This window comes from Bubalus kerabau, chromosome 13 (assembly GCF_029407905.1).
Source record: "Bubalus kerabau isolate K-KA32 ecotype Philippines breed swamp buffalo chromosome 13, PCC_UOA_SB_1v2, whole genome shotgun sequence".
In the NCBI taxonomy this organism is placed as follows: Eukaryota; Metazoa; Chordata; class Mammalia; order Artiodactyla; family Bovidae; genus Bubalus; species Bubalus kerabau.
In genome coordinates this window covers 59,285,380-59,307,975 of record NC_073636.1, presented here as the reverse complement: position 1 = coordinate 59,307,975, position 22,596 = coordinate 59,285,380, and the positions used below count along the sequence as shown (strand labels likewise).

Below are 22,596 nucleotides of genomic sequence, written 5' to 3'. Positions count from 1 at the left end.
CAGGGCTTCCCTGGTGGTCTAGTAGTTAAGAATCTGCCTGCCAGTGCAGGAGACACGGGTTCGATCCCTGGTCCAAGAAGATCCCACATGCCACAGAGCACCTAAGCCCATGTGTTGCAGCTACTGAAGCACGAGTGCCTAGAGCCTGTGCTCTGCAACAAGAGAAGCCACCGCAATGAGAAGCCCGAGCACCACAACTAGAGAGAAGCCCCTGCTCGCTGCAACTAGAGAAAGCGCGCAGATAGCAATGAAGGCTCAGCAAAACCAACAAATAAATAATTAATTTAAAAAAATCAATTGCCGAAAAAAGCAATGAGGTACAAAATACAGAAAAAGTTTAGCACAGACAGGTGGCAGCCCTGTGCTGACACCATCCTGCCTCACTTGCCTCGCCCTAAACCCAGCCCCGATGCCAATGAACATTATTTACACAGACAGACAGCAGCCTAAAGTGGCTATAGTTTACTAATCTGAATTTTGCAAACTGTACTGCTTCCCCACTGCCACCTAATTTTTACTATGTAAACCTTCCATCTTCCTGTCATATGGCAGGTCCTGTGGTGTGTGTCCTTTTTTCTTCCCCTCTGGACTGAGCTTCCCTGGTGACTCAGATGGTAAAGAGTCTGCCTGCAGTGCAGAAGACCTCAGTTCTATCCCTGGGTTGGGAAGATCCCCTGGAGAAAGGAATGGCAACCCACTTCAGTATTCTTGCCTGGAGCATTCCATGGACAGAGGAGCAGAGGAGCCTGGCAGACTACAGTCCGTGGGGTCACAGTCGGATACGACTGAGTGACTAACATGGACCATAAGCACCTCAAGGGCATAGGCAGTGTCAAGGGCAAGGGCTCATGCACTTCATACAGAGGCTGCATCTTGGGCCCACCCTAGACCTGTCCCATCAGATCAGCACCCAACAAGATCCCTGGGGCATCCGTGGGCACAGTCAGGCCTTGCAGTCAGACACATTGAGTTCAAGTCCTCATCCTGGCACTTTTAGGCTCCTCAACTTGACAGCGATCATCCCGTGCTGGGGTTTCTGCTAGGTCCTCTGCAGACATAATCTCATTAATCTTCATAACAACCCAGGGGCTCTCAGCCAGTGATCCTGTCTCCCCGAGGACGCTTGGCGACCTCTGGAGATGTTTCAGTCATCACAGTCAGGAGCGGCTGCTATCTGCGTCTTGTGAGTAGAGACCCTGATGTCGCTGAGCCCCGGCAGTGCAGGACATACCCCTGCACAGAATGGTCCAGGCCGAATGGTCGTGGTGCCGAGGCCGAGAAACCCTTCCAAGTGAGCCAGTGACTGTCATCATCTTTGTTTTGCAGAGAAGGAAACTGAGGCTTAAGGAGGGAAGGGTTCCAAAGTCACCACATAGGTGGTAGGTGGGGGCTGTGATAGCAGCGGGAGAGCTCATTCATTCAATCAACGTACTTTCTACAAAGCATCTCCTCTCCCTCCGTTCAAGGTGGGAATTGCACACGCCTGTGTGGACACACAGTCAACATTCAGTCAGTGCTGCCACTGATCAAACCAGAGGCTCATAACATTTGCTGAGCACTCAGGAACTATATCGTGGCCATTACTCATTAGACTCCAGAGGATCCAGCTTCGACGTTCCCACTTAGTATTTTCATCTGGACAGAGGGAAGGCCTTGAGGGGGACTTGCTGGTGTCTTCAACTTCCTGATTCCAAGTCTTGGTACAGAGCTGAGCTGCCCTGGGGGTGCCCAGAGTCCTGGGTTCATGGCCTGGCAGCACCCCAAAGCAACCCATCTGGGGAGCAGATGAGCTGGAGACCAGGGAGACTACCTGGAGACCATGAGAGGTGGTGGAGAGAGCCGAGGTCCTGGGACTGTGGTTCCCAGTAGCATGCTGGGCAGGTCCAGCGATATTCTGGACATACTTTTGCTAAAATAAGTGTTTCCTTGTTTAACTGAAATTCAAATTTAACTGAGTGTCCTGTGTTTTCTCTGCAGCTCTACTTCCTGGACAGCCCCACATCTCCCCTTCCCTCCTTTATTATTTTATGTAAACTTTTATCAAGACATAAAATATACAAACAGAAAAGGGCACAGATGTTAACTGACCAGAGGCACAAATCTTCACAAAGGGAGCACACATGGGTATCTAGCATTCCAGATCCAGAAAGAGAACTTGACCCTCAAAGTTCTCCTTGTGCCTCTCTGGGCCCCCTGTTCCACCCCGGGGTTACCACTGTCCTTATTTTCAGCTCCACACATAGACAGTTCCTGCCTTTGAATGATCTGTGTATGGAAGCACACAGAGTATTCTCCTGGCCTGGCTTCCTTCTCATGTCGAGATGCATCCCTGTGTCTGGTGTCTCATCTTTCCTCAGTGATCAGGAATATTCCACAGCTGTGTACACAGCCCTTTTTTTCTCCATCCCATCGATGGGCATTTGAATTATTCTTAGTTTGGGGCTCTTATAAATAAAATTGCTAAGAGCATTCTTGCACAATCCTGTTTTAAGTATTACCCATCCCCAGTTAGGGAAGATCCCCTGGAGTTGGAAATGGCATCCTGCTCCAGTATTCTTGCCTGGAAAATTCCATGGACTGAGGAGCCTGGTGGGTTACAGTCCATGGGGTTGCAAAGAGTCGGACATAACTGAGCGACTGAGCACGTACGTATCCCCCCACCACACACACCCCAGCTATCATCTTAGGCATTTGATGGATCTGTCTGGCTGTCTGCCCATTGACAGGAAGCCCCATGGGTGCGGGCTGGCTGCTCACTCTGGTACCCAGCTCCTAGCATGTTGCCTGTGCTAGGTGCACAGGCTAAGCACACAGTAGGTGCTTAGTATGTATTTGAGGGATGGAAGAACACCTGCTCCCTCTCTCCCTGGGCATCTCGGGTCCGGGCTCTCCTGGGAACAGTGTTCAGCAAGAGATAAGTTTTGGGCACAGAGCTTGGATTTGCATGCACTTTGACTGGAGACCCAGGCAACCGTCATGCAAATGTTAGGGAAATGGGCGCCTGAGGCTCTGGCAGAGGAAGAGATGGAAGGGTTCAAGGAGCAGGAACCAGCTTCCCGCAGCCTGCCGGCTGGGCTCCACCTGCACGGATGTCCTATTTATAACTACCCCAGGCTGCCTGACTCTCCCCAGACGTCGCCAGTGGGAACATTCCTGGGCTTCTCCAATGCCTCCAGGCACTCTGAGTCCAACAGCTCAGAGCTGGGTGATAAAGGCTGATAAAAGACTCCAAGCCCAGCACCGGCCTGGCCCCCAAGCTCCTCTGACCTGTGCTATCAGAGTCCCATAAAAATGCCTGCTTCTAGCTATTTTGGGCCCCAGAAAGCCTCAGAGGGACAGAGTTCTGAGGAGAACCAAGAGGGAACCCAGAGCAGCTGAGAAGGGTGATGAAAAGGGAAATCCAGCCGCAGATGGTCTTTTCCAGCAAATGGGAATGTTTCTGAAAATTGCAAATTAGCACCCTTATGCCAAAGCCTTTGACTGTGTGGATCACAATAAACTGGGGAAATTCTGAAAGAGATGGGAATACCAGACCACCTGACCTGCCTCTTGAGAAAACTACATGCAGGTTAGGAAGCAACAGTTAGAACTGGACATGGAACAACAGACTGGTTCCAAATAGGAAAAGGAGTATGTCAAGGCTGTATATTGTCACCCTGCTTGTTTAACTTCTATGCAGAGTACATCATGAGAAATGCTGGGCTGGAGGAAGCACAAGCCAGAATCAAGACTGCTGGGAGAAATATCAATAACCTCAGATATACAGATGACACCACCCTTACGGCAGAAAGTGAAGAGAAACTAAAGAGCATCTTGATGAAAGTGAGAGGAGAGTGAAAAAGTTGGTTTAAAGCTCAAGATTCAGAAAACTAAGATCATGGCATCCGGTCCCATCACTTCATGGGAAATAGATGGGGAAACAGTGGAAACAGTAGCTGACTTTATTTTGGGGGGCTCCAAAATCACTGCAGATGGTGATTACAGCCATGAAATTAAAAGATGCTTGCTCCTTGGAAGGAAAGTTATGACCAACCCAGACAGCATATTAAAAAGCAAAAAAAAATTAAAAAAAAAATTATTTTGTCAACAAAGGTCCGTCTAGTCAAGGCTATGGTTTTTCCAGTAGTCATGTATGGATGTGAGAGTTGGACTATAAAGTAAGCTGAGTGCCGAAGAATTGATGCTTTTGAACTGTGGTGTTGGAGAAGACTATTGAGAGTCCGTTGGACTGCAAGGAGATCCAACCAGTCCATTCTAAAGGAGATCAGTCCTGGGTGTTCATTGGAAGGACTGATTTTGAAGCTGAAACTCCAATACTTTGGCCACCTGATGCGAAGAGCTGACTCATTTGAAAAGACCCTGATGCTGGGAAAGATTGAGGGCAGGAGGAGAAGGGGACGACAGAGGATAAGATGGTTGGATGGCATCACCAACTCAATGGACATGGTTTGGATGGAGTCCAGGAGTTGGTGATGGACAGGGAGGCCTAGAGTGCTGTGATTCATGGGGTTGCAAAGAGTCGGACACAACTGAGCGACTGAACTGAACTGATGAAAGAGGAATATTCACGTGAAATTGCAGTTCCTGACTCTCCTTACCTGCCCATTTTTCACCTGCCCACCCCAAGGGGGATTTGAATTGTGGCCCTGGGTTGACTTGGTCCTGTTGGACTTGAGGGCAGGGGTGATTTCAGGCAAACCTCTCATTTATTTATTTCATCTAGTTCAACATTTTTAAAATTATTTTCAGTGGCGTATAGTTCCTTTATGGGACTTCCCAGGTGGCGCTAGTAGTTAAGAACTCTCCTGCCAATGCAGGAGACTTAAGAGACAAATATTCAATCACTGGATAGGAAAAATCCCCTGGAGGAGGGCATGGCAACCCACTCCATTATTCTTGTCTGGAGAATCCCTCAGACAGTGGAGCCTGGTGGGCTATAATCCATGGGGTCACAAAGAGTCAGACACAACTGAAGTGACTGAGCACACAGATATAGTTCGTTTATAATATTGTGCTACTTTCTGCTGGACAACGAAGTGGACCAGTCATAAGCATACATATATCCCATCCCTTGTGGACCTCCCTCCCTCCCACCCCGCATCCCACCCATTTTACACGTGAGGGCTCTGGCTGCATAGAAGTTCACAGCTCAGGTGTGAGGTCCTTTTGGAAATCCCATTGCATCCCAGCAGAAAAGTTCTCTCTTCTGTTTAAACAACTCTCCCTTCAAATTAACTCACTCTCTCAAAGTCTCTCTTTTTCTGTTAAAAAAATAGTAAAAGCAAATTTAAGAACATTTTTATGAAGAGGGGCTGCTGTAACTCCTCCTCCCCCACCCCAGCTGCCTCTGATGTGGCGTATTCCCTTTCCTGTGGTGCTAACGGAGTTCAACCTGCTGCTGCCAAGTGGCCTCAAAACACCAGGACGGATAGTTAGTCCTGTCAACACAGTTGATCAGCTGCTGTCACTGTCCTGAGATGCACACATGAGTGGTGGCTTCTTTCCAAGGGGTTCTCAGCATTGATATCTGAGTCGTGGGTTCTCTGTCTTCTTTCTCCCAGGGTAACCCTCAGTTTCCCCATCTGTGAAATGGGCATGGAGAGCTACCTTACAGGTGGTTGCATGGACCAGGGAGATGCTCTCGTGGAGGGTTGAACACAGAGGGTTGAACACAGGGAGCCCCACCCCACTCAGGTGGACCCCTTAGCCCGGCATCCCTCCCACTCACTGCTCAGACAACAGTTATGATGTCCCCTTGCTGTCCTGACATTGTAGTGGGGTCCTGCATCCACAACCTTCCTCCTCTTTGCATTCCTTCTTTCCCCTACTCTTGCCTTCTTTCCTCCTTCTCTCCTTCCGTGAGGTTCTTGGGAGCGACATAGTGTGACTGTTCGGGGCAGGCCTGGCTACAAGGTCAAGAGCCTCCTCAGGACCAGGCTGAGAGTGATGACAGCTGAGGGACAGTGAGCTCTGGAGCGGGTGTGGGGGCTGAAGGTCCCTGAACCAGCCTCCCAACATCTGCCAGATCCTCGCCTGGCCTCTGCTCTGGACATGGAGGCTCTTTGCATATGCAAAGGAGCCTTCAGCCTCCCCAGGCTTCGGGAGGCATCATTCCGGCCACCTGCTTTGGAAGCAGAGACTGGGGCCCCTGGGTCCTTCCAAGGGGCCGAGTTAGGGACCCTGTCAGGGGCAGCAGAGGAGCCAGAGTCCCCTCGGTGGTGGGGAGAGATGCTGTGGCTTTCCCTCGTGCTCTGTCTCTTCTCCTGTCTCTTCTCTTTGTCTATTTCTCCCTCTCTTCCTCCCTCTCACCCTAACCCCTTCTGATGGAGACCTGACAGTCCAGGCTGTCCTTTCCAAAGGGTGCATCCAGGTGGAGAAATGCAGGATGTGACCAAAGATGTCCCCATTCTAATCCTTATAATTGGTGACACTCCCTTGCGTGGCAGGGAAGTTAAAGTTGCAGAGGGAAGTGATGTTGCCAATCAGCTGACTTTAAAACAGGGAGATTGTCCTGGACTATCCAGGTGGACCAATGTCATCACTATGCATGTGCAAGTGTGTGTGCGTGCTAAGTGGCTTCAGTCGTGTCTGACTCTGTGTGACCCTATGAACTGCAGCCCATCAGGCTCCTCTGTCCATGGGATTCTCCAGGCAAGAATTCTGGAGTGGGTTGCTGTTCCCTTCTCCAGGGGATCTTCCAGACCTGTGGATCGAACCTGGGCCTCCTGCATTGTCAGGCAGATTCTTTACAGTCTGAGCCACCAGGGAAGCCCCCCTCCCCCTGACAATGCCATCACAAAATCCTTTAAATGGAGGCAGGAGAGTCAGTGTCAGAGGGAGAAAGATAAGCCAGACTTTCCTGGCTTTGAAGGTGGAAGAGGCCATAAGCCTCGGGATTTTGGCAGGCTCCAGGTGCTGGAAAAAGCAAGTATAAATGGATTCTTTCCTTGAGCCTCGGGCATCTCACTGCCCAGATTCGAATCCTGGCTCTGTCTATGAGCTGTGTGGCTTGGGTCGTGTTTCTTAACTTCACTGTGCCTTGCTTTCTGCTTTGTAGAAAGTAAATAATGATGGCATTTCTCCCAAGGGATGGCTGTGAAGATGTGAGATCATGAGTGTAAACCCCTTGGACCAGGAGTAGCCCATGGCCGACGGGCTCCTGATAATGACTTCCAGATTTTTAATTTTCCCCTAAATACCACCTTCCTCACAGACAGTGGCTGAGCATGTTTGTAGGTGGGAGACATGAGGAAAAATTCAGCTCCTACTGGCTACCCTGATAGGTGTCCTTGCAAAACCATGCCTTTTCTATGAGAAACTTTGTCATGAAAGATGGCTGTCCCACTGTCTAAGTCAGATTTAGGGAGCCCCATGCTGTGAGCTGTGCTACTTAGAAATACTGTTCATTATGAGGTTGCTCATGTCATTTGGTAAGGAATTAAATCCCACATCAAGTAAATGTATTGCTATTAGTTTGAAAGGATAGTCTTGGATTTCCACTTCTTTCAAAATAAAGCCCAGGGAAGACAAAAAGGACAGGTTGAAGTTACAGGTTAAGTTTTCCGTATGTGCTTGTAAAATTGCCGGACATATGCAAATGAAGACAAACATGGTAATATGAATAGTAGCTTAAACTCACTGCAAGAGGGCCACTTTCCTTATTTTTAAAAAATTATGGTTGATTTACAAATTTGTCATAGTTTTAGGTGAAGCATGCCACTTTTAAATTCATTTTTTAAAAATAAAAAATACTTAAAAAGAACTTTACAGTACTGCTTTGGTGCATAGAAAACATGATCACTTGCCAGAAACAAGAATGATTATCATCATTATTATTAGTGACGTTTTGAGCATTTATTCTGTGGTGAGAACTGCCAGAATGCTTCATAAACTGTGACACATCCATCCTCGTCACGGATGTTACTCTGTGACGCTGGTACCATTATTCCCATTTCCAGATGAAGAAACTGAGGTTAACTTCTTCTTTCAATCTGCTCATAATAGGGGTCTCCAGTGAGTACATGAACATTACTTGAATTCATCTTTTTAATGCACCTGAATTGCCACGTTCCCTCTCTGCTTCCTTTATTCCACTCAGCTCCTGTTCTTCCTGAAAAGGTTAGAAACGTGGTCCAGCATCACTCCCCACCCCCACCCCTAAGCCTAGGCTGGTGAATGCCTTCTCTTGTCCTCAGCACTGCAGCTCTGAAGCACCCACCACATGCACCTTCCCTACTACCAGACAGAGCTCGTCAAGGGCAGAGACAGAATCCCCCCACTGCCCCCTCCACTCCACAGTCCTGGCCCACAGTAAGTGCTCAGTAAACACTTGTTAAAGAGATGAGTGAATGAGCAAATCAAAAGCCGGAAGTGAATTCAAAGTCCAGCACAGCTGAGGTTTCCCACCCATGGGCACCTTGGTGATCAAGACAGTTCCTGACTTTGTTTTGGTAGTGACCTGTCTACTTTAAGGTGGAGCTACCCTGAGCCTCATTTTCTTGTCTACACGATGGGGCGACAGTAGAATGGGGGCTGTTATAAGGATCGAGTTCATATTTTAGATTAGAACACAGACTGGCACAGAGCAAATGCTCAAAACTGTTAATAATAACATTCTGTGTAATCACTATGTGTATGATCTACTTATCTATGTATCATAATTATTTATGGCAAGCGATACTGGTTTTCTATTTACTGTAGTGTTGTGAAGTTCTATTTAGAAATAAATGAATTTGGTTTTTTAAAAGTGAGTTGAGGGCTTCCCTGGTGGCTCAGTGATAAAGAATCTGCCTTCCAATGCAGGAGACACGGATTTGATCACTGGTTTGGGAAGATCCCACATGTGGTGGAGCAACTAAGCCTGTGCATCACAACTATTGAAGCTGTGCTCTAAAGCCAGGGAGCCACAACTACTGAGCCCACATGCTGCAGCTACTGAAACCCGTGTGCCCTATAGCCCTTGCTCCACAACAAGAGAAGCCACCACAATGAGAAACCTGAGCACTGCAGCGAAGAGTAGCCCCTGGTCTCTGCAACTAGAGAAAGCCCGTGTAAAAATGAAGACGCAGCACAGCCCAAAATAAAATAAATAAATAAAATTATATATTTAAAAAGTAAGTTGAAAATAAGTTTCTGTGCAGTGGTACCCAGATAGGGTCCAAATCCTGAGGTGGTATCCAACAACGGGTTAACATGGCCCACAGGGTGATGGTGACTCAGTTGGAAGCAGCTTTTAGAATCTGTACCCTGGTCATTTGGGCTCCCAGGTGGTGCTAGTGGTAAAGAACCTGCCTGTTAATGCAGGAGACGTAAGAGACCTGGGTTCGATCCCTGGGTTGGGAAGATCCCCTGGAGGAGGGCACAGCAACCTACTCCAGTATTCTTGCCTGGAGAATCCCATGGACAGAGGAGCCTGGGGGGCTACAGTTCATAGGGTCGCACAGAGTTGGACACGACTGAAAAGACTTAGCAGGCAAATGCACCTTGGTCACGTGGACATGTGGCCGTGGGCATGGGTGTCAGTGGAGAGGCCGAGGCTCTTTGGAAAAACCTGAAGATGCTTTGCCAAGGACCCCGATGCTCTGCCACCCTGGGCTTCCCCGTCTTGTCTGATCTGAATGCGTGGCCTCCACCCCAGACCCCGGCTGGTATTTTTAGCACACAGGCACCCTGCACTGCCTCCTGCACTCTGACCAAATTTAGAAATCACAAGAGGTCTTTGCACTTCCATGCCCTCGGTAGGAGGAATGGATGAAAAGGCCCCCATCCCCAGGCCCTGCCAGTCCAGCTACAGCAAACCCTATGCCAGGCTCTGTCTACCGACTGCTGAGACGCCCGAGATTTATCTCATGGTGAGAAACAGCAAGCTGCAGAGCCACAGGTGTGTCTGGGTCTATTTCTGCAAAACAAAACCCCCATGTGTATGTGTGTCTGGGACTGCTCAGCCTGGGCAGGGCACGGGGCAGGCTGCTAACTAAGGGAATGGGGGAGCCAGGGGGAGGGTGGATTAGAGGCTGAGGTTAGAGCCTGGGAGGTGAGTAACTCTGTCCTTACGCAAAGCTTTGTATTTATTGTTTAAAACAAGTATGGATTACTTCTGAAATTTGAGAATCTTGAACACCAAAAAGTTTAAATATATCCCAAGATTGAAAAATCTCAACCTGAATGTTTATATGGGATTTTACAGTTAGCAAAGGGCTTCTGTGGTTTTGTGTGATGGACCCTCACTCTTTTGGACAACTGGACATCCACTCTCCATCTCCTGATGCCTCTTAGATGTGCCTCTCAGATGTCTTAAGCTTGGAGAACCCAAGACCCTCTGCTTAAGAGCTGCTACAGAACCTCTCACATGAACCAATTCATTTCTGTCGGCTGAGCTTGTCTGAGGCTTGTCTGAGTGGCAGTTGGGTCAGCACTCCAGTGAATCCACACAAAATGATGGCTGAATTGACAGGAATTTTGCATATCGTTTGTGAAACATGGGCAACATTAAAATTGAATTGCATGAACTTATCATTAAATGGGTTATATAAAAAACAAAGGTAATCTATTTTACTATTTTTTTAAGAATTTTGTTTTTTGATGTGGACCATTATAAACAATGTATTTATTTATTGGCTGTGCTAGGCCCTCGTTGCTGCATGGGCTTTTCTCTAGCTGTGGCGAGCAGAGGGTACTCTCTAGTTGCAGTACACAGGCTTCTCATTGTAGTGGCTTCTCTTGTTGTGGATCATGGGCTGTAGGGTGCATGGGCTTCAGCTGTCTTGGTTCCCAGACTCTAGAGCACAGGCTCAATAGTTGTGGTGCATGGGCTTAGTTGCTTTGTGTGGCATGTGGGATCTTCCCAGCCCAGGGATGGAACCTGTGCATCCTGCATTGGCAGGCGGTTTCTTTACCACGGAGCCACCAGGGAAAGCCCTGGACCATTTTTAAAGTCTTTATTGAATTTGTTACAATATTGATTCTGTTTTATGTTTTGCTTTTTTGGCCCTGTGGCATGTGGGATCTTGTCTCCCCGAGCGGGGATTGAACCCACATCCTCTGTAGCTCTGTAGTGGAAAGTGAAGTCTTAGCAACTGGACCAGGAGGAAAGTCCCTCAGTACACTTTACCAATCCATGCCCTTGGGGTTATTTATCTCTGCTCTCTCTGTGCAGTGTAAATGCTTTGGACAGTGTGGGCCTCTGTGTCTCCCTGCTCCACACATAGGGAGTCAGGCTGGTAGCTTGAAACCCATCATGGTTGGGAGTATTCACACCGTGGAAATTGGCAAGTGCTGCAAATGGGGCTACCCCACCCCAAATTGTGGTTGAACATTTGCCAGCATAGTGCTGAAAGGAGGCCTGATAACACATGCGGGGCCCCATCTGCTCTTCGGGGACCCTGAGTACCAGGAAGGAGGGGTTGTAATCATCCTTGGAGCGAGATTCACACTTTGGTTTCACCAGCATCTAGCACGGACAGCCCATTTATGAGGATCGATTGACTAGAGCCAGTCGGGGTTCAAGGTCACCTGGTGCTGGGGTAGGATCCTGAGCACAGACTCTGTGCTCCACCCTGGCATCAGCCCTTTTGTCCAGTCATCTCTGACCCCTGGAGGACTGAGAGGCCCAGCTGGTAGTTGAGCTCAAATGCTCTGCCTCAGGCAATGAAGAAGACTCTGCCCTTCCCAGCGGCCCCAAAGTTCAAAGCCTTTGTCAGAGCACCCATTTCTTAACAACTTGCAGCTTTGCAAAATGATTTTAGCAAGTGATGGGTGCAGCATTTAATAACACGAGGTCTCTAAAGATTGAGGACAGGAGGAGAAGGGGGTGACAGAGGATGAGATGATTGGATGGCATCATCGACTTAATGGACATGAGTTTGAGCAAACTTCAGGAGATGGTGAAGTTCAGGGAAGCCTGGCGTGCTGTAGTCCATGGGGGTCGCCAAGAGTCGGACATGACTGAGCAACTGAACAACAATATGCCTTTTCAAAATGCACAAAGCAAAAACTGAAAGGATAGGCAAATCCACAATTCTGGTTGACCTCAAACTCTTCTCTAAGTTATTGAAAAAACAAGCAATCAGTGAGGATAGAAAAGACCTGGATGGCGGTGTCAGTGATGTGACCTAAGTGACGCATTAGAACAGGCCACTCAGTAACAGGATACACAGTTTTCTCAAGTGCCCATGGAACTGTCACCAAGACAGACCGTATTCTGGGAAACCAAACAAACCCTAACAAATTTAAGACGAATGGGAGCATACAGTGTTCATTCTCTGACCATAAGGTAATAAATCTAGAGTTCACAAGCAGAAAGGTATCTGGAAAATTCCCAGATATTTAAAAATTAAATGCACTTCTAGGTCAAAGTGGAAATCTCAAGGGAAAGTAGAAAATATTCTGAACTGACTAAAAATAAGAATATATCAAGATTTGTAAAATGCAACTAAAGCAGCGCTGAGAGGGAGTTTCACAACGCCAAGTGCTTATGTTAGAAAATAAGAAACATCTCAAATGAATTATCCAAACTTCTACCTTAAGAAGCTAGAAAAAGAATGGCAACTTTAGGTTGAAGGAACGAAATTATAAAGATAAGCTCAGAAAGCAATGTAATTAATATCAGAAAAAATGAAAGAGAAAAATTAATGAAACAGAAATCTGACTATTTGAAAAGGCCAACAAAATTGATAAACCTCTAGCCAGACAGATAATAACAAAAAGAGAGAAGATAAACATTAGCAGTATTAGAAATGAAAGAGAAAACATCGCTAAAGACTCTACAGGCATGAAAAAGATAGTAAGGGAAGGTAATAAACAATGTTATGTCCTAAAATTTGACAGCTTAGGTGAAATGGACTAATGCCTGAAAGACCTAGAAAACCAAAACTCACTCAAGAAGGAATAGTTAACCATAGCTATTAAAGACATGGAATGCATAGTCAAAACTTTCTAACAAAGCAAGCTCCAGACCAGATGTCTTCACTGGTAAATATTACCATTCAAGGAAGAAATAATACTAATTCTACACAAATTCTTCCAGAAAATTGAAGAAGAGGGAACACTTCCTAATTCATTTCTTGAGGCTACTGCTGCTGCTAAGTCGCTTCAGTCATGTCCGACTCTGTGCAACCCCATAGACGGCAGCCCACCAGGCTTCCCTGTCCCTGGGATTCTCCAGGCAAGAACACTGGAGTGGGTTGCCATTTCCTTCTCCAATGCATGAAAGTGAAAAGTGAAAGTGAAGTCGCTCAGTCGTGTCCAACTCTAGCAACCCCATGGACTGCAGCCTACCAGGCTTCTCCATCCATGGGATTTTCCAGGCAAAAGTACTGGAGTGGGGTGCATATGCTAATACCAAACATATTAGAAGAAAAGGAAACTATAGACCAGTATTGCTAGTGTATATAAATAAAAGAATCCTCAGAAAAATATCATCAAGTCAAATCCAGCAAAATATAAAATGTATAATACATCATGACCAAGTGAAGTTTATCCTGGAATGCAAGGCTGTTCAACATTGGAAAATCTGCCAATGTAATCTAAAACATTGACAGATATAGACAACGCATGTAATCATCTTAATTGATATAGAAAAAGCATTTGACAGGATTCAGTACTCATTCATGATTAATTTTCAGCAAACTGATATTAGGAAGAAATGTCCTCAGTGCATTAAATGGCATCTACAGAACACCTACAGCTAACATCTTAATGGCAAAAGGCTTGATCCTCACCCCCTAAATTGGGAACTGGACAAAGATGTCCACTCTCACCACTCCTAGTCAACATCATACTGGAGGCCCTCACCAGTGCAACGAGGCAAGAAAATAAAAACCTAGATTGGAGAGGGGGAGAAAAATCATTCTATTTGCAGAATAGAATCATTCTATTTGTCTGTTTAGAAAACACCAAGGAATCTACAAACAAATTGCCAGAATGAATAATAAGTGAATTTAGTAAGGTTGCAGGATACAAGGTCAATATATAAAACTCAACAGTATTTCTCTGTACTAGCAATGAACAGTAGGAAGTTGAAATTCTAAAAACAGCACAATTTACAATAGTACCAAAAAAAAAAAAAAAAAAAGAAAAATCTCACCAAAAACTGAGTGTAAATTCCAACATCTGTGCAAGATCTGTACACTGAAGTCTATAAAACAATGATAAACAAAATTAAAAACCTAAACAAGTGGAGAGATATACTGTGTTCATGAATCAGTGCGTGCTCGCTTAGTTGCTCAGTCGTGTCTGACTCTTTGCAACCCCGGGCACTGTAGCCTGCCAGGCTCCTCTGTTCATGGGATTCAGAAGACTCAGTATTGTTAAAATGATAGGTTCTTCCCAAACAAGTCTGTAAATCCTTCCCTTCCAAAATGTAGTTTTGTCCAACAAAATGTAGGAATTTGTACATCTTTGGTACAAATCAACAAGTTGGTTTGTAAATTTACATGGAGAGGCAGCAGATCTAGAACAACCAAAACAATTTGGGGAAAGAGGAACAGCTTTGGAAGACTCCCATTCTCTAATTTCGATGCTTACTATAAAGCTACAGTAATCAAGACAGTGTGGTACTGATGAAAGCCTGGATCAGTGCAACAGAGTGGAATCCAGAAATAGATCCCACATGTGTGGCCAATTTACTTTCAACACAGCTGCAAAAGGAATTCAATGGACAAAGGATAGTTTTTTCAACAAATGGTGCTGGAACAATTGGTCATCCACGTGTGAAAAAAGAAACCTTGATCCACACCTTGTATCATAAACAAAATTTGACTCAAAATAGATCCATGACTCCCATGCAAAGCATAAAATTACAAAACTTCGGAACTAAACCTAGGGAAAAAAAAATCTTTGTAACCCTGCATTATGAAAAGATGTCTTAGCCAAGACACTAAAAGAATGATTTGTCCCAAGAAAAGGATTAAGTAGACACTATCAAATTAAAAGAAAAACGTGCTCTTTGAAAAACACTATTAAGAGAATGAAAAGAGAAGACAGAAAGAAAATACTTGCAAAGCATATGTCTGATAAAGAATCTGTGTTCAGAATCTATAAACTCTCAAACTAATTGAAAAGATGGTTAAAAGATTTGACCAGATATTTCATTAGAGAAGATGTGTAGATGGCAAATAAGTCTATGGAAATGTTTTCATACTCTCAAGTTATTAATAAAGTACTAACCAAAACCACAGTAAGATATCACTGTACCTACTAGGACAGCTTAAAACAAAACCAAACAAATCCCGATAATACCAAGTGATGGCCAGGATGTGGGGTGACTTGACCGCTTACTGGTGGGAATACAGGTGCGTCCACTTTGAAAACTGGTTTGGTAGAAGGCAAACAAACATCTGTCTTATGACCCAGAGATCTCACCTCAGGAGAAATGAGAATATAGATTTGCACAAAACCTGTACACAAATGTTTTATAATAGCTTTATTCATAATCTACCCAAAGTGGGAACAACTCAAATGTCCTTGACCTGGTGGATAGAGAAGCAAATTTTGGAACAGCTTTACACTAGAATATTACCCCATAATAAAGATAAATTAACAAATAACCTAGGACACAGTAAGGCTAACTCTCACAGTCATTACCTTGAATGGAAGAAGCCAGACTCAAAAATGGAGTGTATTTGATTAGAAATATGTGATTCCATCTATAGGACGTTCTAGAAATGGTGGTTGTCGGGGCAGAAAGAAACTGGTTTTTGCTGTGGGCCAGGAGCAGGGCAGAAACAAAGAAGCACTGTGGGGTTTGGGGTGTGTTTACACGACCATTCTCTTGTCAAAACTCAGAATTGTGCACTTAAAAGGAGAACTTTCACTATTTGTAAGTTATACCTCAAAAATAAAAAAATATGTAAAAAAAATGTAGTGTTGGAAAATAGAACTGAGAATTCTACTATCATATCATGTAGATAAAAATTTGTGATTAGTAAACTAATTTCCATTTGGCCAACGTTTGAAGGCTCCATATTTCCATGGCTAATTTCTGATTCTTCATGAAATTTTGATTTTTTTTTTAAAGATGCTTAGTTAAGTTTATTTTTACTTATTTATTCATTTTTGCCATACCATGAAGGGTGTGGCATCTTAGTTCCCTGACCAGAGATAGAACCCATGTCCCCTGCAGTGGAAGTGCAGAGTCTTAACCACTGGACCAGTAAGGAGGTCCCTTCAAGAAATTTTTTAAAATCAAAATTTTAAAAGAATGTGAGCAACTATCTATCTGTTCCTAGCCATCCATCCATCCATCCTGACGTTATCCTACCTGTTGCAATGCATGGTAAGGATAATTTTTAAGAAGAGCCAGCTCTTCTTATTCTGAAATGGGTCTGTTATTACCCCGGCACAGGGCAAATGCAGTCAGACCAATGCATTTCCAAATGTCCATTCTCTACATGACACGTCTACCGTCAGCCTGGTAGAAAGCCCTATGCAGTTGGCAGACCCTGAATCTTACTGCTGTCTCCCTCCCCTATGCTCTGCCATCACGAAACAGATGTCCCAGGCCACCTGAGTGTGGGATCTCAGTGCTGAACCACGGAGGAGGCCCAGCAGACTCCAGAACACAGGTCACATGTCGCTTCCAGAGCTCTGTCTCCTTCCGTTCCCAGGGCGGGCAAAAGCTGTTGCCAGGCCACCAGAGGGCTGCTGAGGTGCCCTTTGGGGGGTAGAACCATGCAGAGCAAAACCCTCAGGTCCTTGCACTGAAAGCACCTTCAGTTTTTCCAACATCGGTGAAAGCATGGAAGCAGTGCAGCCTGGAGGGCAGGTGACGCTGAGCTGGCTCAGCCACAGCACTGCCAGTGGAAAATGCCAGTTCTCGGGTGTCACTCAGAGCCGCTCACTTTGTGTGCTGGGGTGTCCCGTCCAGGAATCTGTGATTTTTCATAAGCCCCTGGACAGTCCCAGCGCCCAGAGAGATTTCTGAACTCTGTCACTGAGGGCCTTGAAGGAGCAGGGACTCCACCCCAGCCCCGAGCACAGGATCAAGTGACAAGTGTGTTGTGTGGTGGCACTCGAGGAGGGGACCCACGCTGGCCAATGGGGGACCAGGTGACCAGAGCAGAGAGAAGCACACACCACCCCCCACCAAGTGACAGGTGACACTGTTCCAAGTGGGACCCAGGCCCTCTGCACAGACAGGCTGCCTGCTGGGCAGAAGCACTCCCAGAGAACTGGGGTGTCACCTGCAGACACAGGCTCCAGTCCAGGCGGGACCATCCAGCCGTCCTCACTGCCTGCCTGCAGCTCCGGCCACTCCATCTGTTCCCGAGGACACCCCCCTCTCCACCCCTCCGCCTTTTCCAGCAGAGGCGCCGGGCTCCCCCTGCCGCTCGTGACCGCGTCTGCTCTTCCCAAGCCCTGAAAACAGGACTTTCATTTCGTGCTGGGACTTCCGAGGGAGTTCAGTTGGGTTCACGGTATTATGAACAGCTTCGGGATCACATCCTAAAATCCAGGCACACAAAGTTGAAAAAAGAGCGCCAGCAACTGTGGCCACTTCTAGGGAGACCATCACGCCAGGTGACACTTTGGCCTCCAGGGCTCTTCCCAGTGAAAATCATTCCAGAGATTTCACTGCTAAGTTGGGCATGTCTGCTAACAAAACTCAACTTCCGCTCCTCTGAAAGACTCCTACTTTCAAATATTAGCTTCTTTATTTAGGGAGTTGGCAACACGCTTGATAACAACACTCCGCGGCCAGGATGGAAAAAGCCTAACTGTTCCTGTATTCCATTTAAAATTGATTTTTGACGCCTGGGGCAGCTGTATTTAAATCTTGCTACACCAGCAGCAAACTCAGGCATGTCTGTGTTGTGAAAGGTTTTTATTTTTTTCTGCTTAAGACAAATGATTTAACTGACAAAATACTCTTATGTCGTAGAAAAATCCTAGAATCCCTTTTAGAATTGTTTTGGCAGTGTTCACAGATGATTCCAACGCCATCAACCAGCTACTCTCATTTTTAGGGGGTGAAGCGGTTCTCATGCTTTGAAATACTAGATGGGCTTTTCACTACAAACAGATTCGTGTTTAGTTTTCAGATGGTCATTAAGTGAAAGGACTACCTTCAGAAAAGGTTAAACACAGCTTTTCCGATCGAATTAGTGACCGAAGCTGAGGGACTTAAAGTAATTCATTGTCTAGTGCACTGTTTTCTCTTATTACCTTCCTGATGTTGGTAGTTCAGGCACTGGGATGTAATTATAATAATTATCAGGATGAGTCTTTTAATCGGCGACCTCTGGACTCGTCTACAAACTGTCACCCTTCATTAACAGGAAATGACATCACGTTCCAGCTCAACCATTTGGCTGCTACACGGGGCAGTATTCTACCACGACAGGTATTTGCAGCCCTCCTATCTCGTCTCCTGTGACTGGCTCCTAGCCACCGGGGTTCAGTAGTTTTTTTTTTTCCTTTACTGCATTTTTTGTCTCAACAAGCACGGTGAGCATCCCGTACAGCACTTAATCTGCAACTGCTCAGAAAAACAAGCACATGTGTCTTTTGACATCCTGAATTGCGCTTACTATAAAAGACAATGATTTATGGAAACAAGGCTTATAATCATAGCCATGCCTTGGAAATGATACAAAAGCTACTTCAGTCACACCCGGAACAAGGCTGCCTCTTAAAATCTGTTTTATCTGTTACACCTCATTAAAAGTAAAGTGCAAATAAAGATGGGGAAATGTAGAAAGAGTTGGTTTGATAAGCCAAAGGTCCTAAGGCTTTTCATTGAACGTGGTTAAGTTCAATGCTGTTAAGTCCTTAACTGCCCGTTAAAAGGACTGATTGCTATAAAGGATACATTTCCAGGGACTATTCAGTGAGATTATAAAGGTCAGCTGAAAGCATAACATTTATACAGTAAGTCCCCTACTGACGAACGAGTTCTATTCTGAGAGCATGTTCATAAGTCCAGCAAAGTTGGTTTAGATACCCAACTAATACAATCAGCTATATCGTACTGTACTATAATAGGTTTCTAATACTTACCACACAAATAATACATTTAAAAAAACACTTTAAATTTTACAGTACAGTACCTTGAAAAGTACAGTCATACCAGCTACATCACTACCCCTTTTACCCTTTCTTCCAGACATCCTGGGCTTCTCTGGTGGCTTAGATGGTAAAGAATCTGCCTGTAATGCAGGAGACCTGGGTTGGGAAGATCCCCTGGAGGAGGAAATGAACCCACTCCAGTATTCTTGCCTGGAGAATTCCATGGACAGAAGGCTGGCGGGCTACAGTCCATGGGGTCTCAAAGAGTCAGACACGACTGAGAGACTAACACTAACTGGATATCCTAGACTTGAAATAAAAGTACTAAACTACTCTACTCTATACAGTACTGTACAGCAATGTACACAAAACCCAGTCACTTGTAGAGGGTACATGGGGCACACGACAAAGTACCCCCAGACACGTGAGCTAACTTACACGATTGGACATGTGAATGCAGGTTCACATCTTTGAAAGTTCCCAGGTTTGTATGTAGGGGACTTACTGTCCTGGAAATAATGCCTAGAAAATAAGAAATTCCTGCCATTTTCACAAGGCTGTTGAACTTTCCAATATAAACCGCTTGTGTTCCACCAGGGTTAACCCCCTTGTGGTACTGATTCTTCCGGTTGTTGCTGTTTGTTGTTTAGTCGCTCAGTTGTGTCTGACTCTTTGAGACCTCACAGACTGTAGCCCACCGGGCTCCTCTGTCCATGGGATTCTCCAGGCAAGAATACTGGAGTGGGCTACCATTTCCTTCTCCAGGGGATCTTCCTGACCCAGGGATCGAACCCAAGTCTACTGTGTATCCTGCATTGGCAGGCAGGTTCTTTACCACTGAGCCACCAGAGACTGACCTCAAACCACAGAGGCATCAGACAAGCCTCAGGTGTGTTTAAAAAGCATCATTTATACAATAAAACTGTTGTCAAACAGTGCTGCAGTTTGAACACCCTTGCCTCCAAACAGAGACATTAAATTGTGCAAGAGGTGTGTATTCCACAACAATATCCTGCTGGATCTCACAACTATTTAAAGCAGAAGTGTGTTGAAGGCGGTCTCTCTCCAGGCATCCTGACTCCAAGCCCACGAGGGATCTTCGCTTCCAGGTCTGGGAAAGGCCCGTCTCACTGAGCAATGGGCCAGAAACCCTCCTGTTACTATTAAAAGACACACAGCTTTTTATTCATCTTTCTGTGTGGTACGAAAGTGATCAAACGAATCACCAAGACTTTTGTTACTTGTGTTTGTTAACCATCTCCAAGGACTGGAGTCCAGCTCCATGTTTGAAAAAGAAGAAACTATCTCCCTCTTGTGGACACTTGTGTCATTGCTCCTGCCACAGGCTTTGGGGACTTTTCCTTTGAGAAATTTCAAAGCTGGTGGGAATCTGGGCACGTAACAGACTCTAAGTCAGGCATCTGAACTTAATTGTACCGAATAGCTCATCCAGGTGGTATATGTTCAAAACTCTGCAAATAACCTACGAAAAAGACCGTTTCCAGGAAGTTTTTGATGGTGTCTACATACCAACTGGACTTCCATTTTTCAAACATGTTTCTTTTTAAACTCTTTTATTTTCTATTGGAGCATAGCCGATTAACAGTGCTGTGCTGGTTTCAGGTGGATAGCAAAGGGACTCAGCCATACATATAGGTGTATCCCCTCCTATCCAGGCTGCCACATAACTCTGAGCAGAGTTTCCTGTGCTATACAGTAGGCCCTTGTTGGTTATCCATTGTAAACACAGCAGTGGGTACACGTCAATCCAAAACTCCCAACTATCTCTTCCTCCCATCCTTACCCCCGGCAACCATTATCAAACATGTTTCTTATGTTTTTTTTTTTAATTGAAAAAATATTTTAGTAAAATATATGATATGAAATTTAGCATCTTAACCATTTTAAGTGTGGAGTTCAGTAGAGTTCATTACATTCACTTTGCAACCAATCTCTAAAACCCATCTTGTCTTCCCAAACTGAAACTGTCCCCATTAGACAATAACTCCCCTGCCCCCTCACCCTAGCCCTTGCAAACCACCGTCTTATTTTCCATCTCTGTGAATTTGACCCCTCTCCGTCTAGTCAAGGCTATGGTTTTTCCAGTAGTCATGTATGGATGTGAGAGTTGGACTGTGAAGAAAGCTGAGCGCCGAAGAATTGATGCTTTTGAACTGTGGTGTTGGAGAAGACTCTTGAGAGCCCTTTGGACTGCAAGGAGATCCAACCAGTCCATCCTAAAGGAGATCAGTCCTGGGTGTTCATTGGAGGGACTGATGCTGAAGCTGAAACTCCAATACTTTGGCCACCTGATGCGAAGAGTTGACTCATTGGAAACGACTCTGATGCTGGGAGGAATTGGGGGCAGGAGAAAAAGGGGACGACACAGGATGAGATGGCTGGATGGCATCACGGACTTGATGGACGTGAGTCTGAATGAACTCCAGGAGTTGGTGATGGACAGGGAGGCCTGGCGTGCTGCAATTCATGGGGTCGCAAAGAGTTGGACACAACTGAGAGACTGAACTGAACTGAACTGAGGAACCTCACATGAGTGAAATCAAACAGTATTTGTCCTTTTATCACCGGCTTATATCACTAAGAATAATATCTTCAAGGTTCACCCACCTTGTAGCAGGTGTCAAATTTTCCTTCCTTTTTAAGGCCGAATGATATTCCACTGAATGGATAGAGCACATTTGGCTTATCCATTCATCTATCCATGGACACCTGTGTTACTTCCACTTTCTGGCTATGGTGAATAAGTGCTTCCATAAATACAGGTATACAAGTATCTCTTCAATCCCCTGCATCAATTCTTTTGGGTCTATCCCCAAAACTGCGGAATCACGTGGTAATTCTAGTTTTAATTTTTTGAGGACCCACCATACTGTTTCCATAGCATCTGACATCTGCACCATTTTACAAGCTCACCAACAATGCACAAGGGTTCCAGTTTCTCCACCTTCTCATCGTGCAAAGAAAACATTTTTTAGAACCATCACTCACACATAACAAAAGACAGCAAATTTAAGTCAATTCATTTTTATTGAGTTTTGCAAAAAACATCTTTTAACAACAGTCAAAGAATAAGAAAGTATTACAGAAGTTCAAACAGATCCAATTGTAGCATACAGCAGAGCATGGGATTTAAGTCTTATTGTGTGATTTCCATTAATTCACTGTCATAAAATGAATATACGGCCTTTCCTGCTAGGAAATTGCTTCCATATGTTCACCTTACATGGGCCTTATGAACTTGGTGTATTTTAACAGCAGATCAGCATTTTAAGAATTTGAATTTAGTTAATTAGATGGGAGAAATTCTTTTACAATGTGTACGTACATCAAATTATTTATCAAGTCACCAGAAGGTACACTTTAAAAACCTTACAATTTTATTTGTCAATTACATCTCAATAAAGCTAAAAAAAAAAGAATTTAGGGCCTATCAATGATTTTAAAATATGGGAGGGGAAGAGTTCACAGCAAAAGCAGTTGCTGTGCTAAGAAAAATATGACTCAGTATAAAGACTGTTCTTGTTTAGTTGCTGTCATGTTTGACTCTTTTGCAACCCCAGGGACTGCAGC

At 45.2% G+C, this 22,596-nt stretch overlaps 1 protein-coding gene across 6 annotated transcripts in view; it reads left to right on the top strand.

The window, feature by feature from the left end:
- RBM38 (RNA binding motif protein 38) overlaps positions 1 to 20,952 on the top strand; it is an 89,189-nt gene extending 68,237 nt beyond the window's left edge. For 2 of the 6 annotated variants that reach the window (XR_008701609.1, XR_008701608.1), the window contains exons 5-6: positions 1,978 to 2,645; positions 8,803 to 20,952. Coding sequence is in view for 3 of the 6 variants with exons in the window: in XM_055544626.1 (XP_055400601.1) it covers positions 8,803 to 8,893 (91 nt within the window). In the remaining 3 variants the exon portion in view is untranslated. The remainder of the gene's footprint in view (positions 1 to 1,977; positions 2,646 to 8,802) is intronic. The other 4 variants (XR_008701610.1, XM_055544625.1, XM_055544626.1 and 1 more) reach the window with 4 other exon arrangements.
- The last annotated feature ends 1,644 nt before the right edge of the window (positions 20,953 to 22,596 follow it).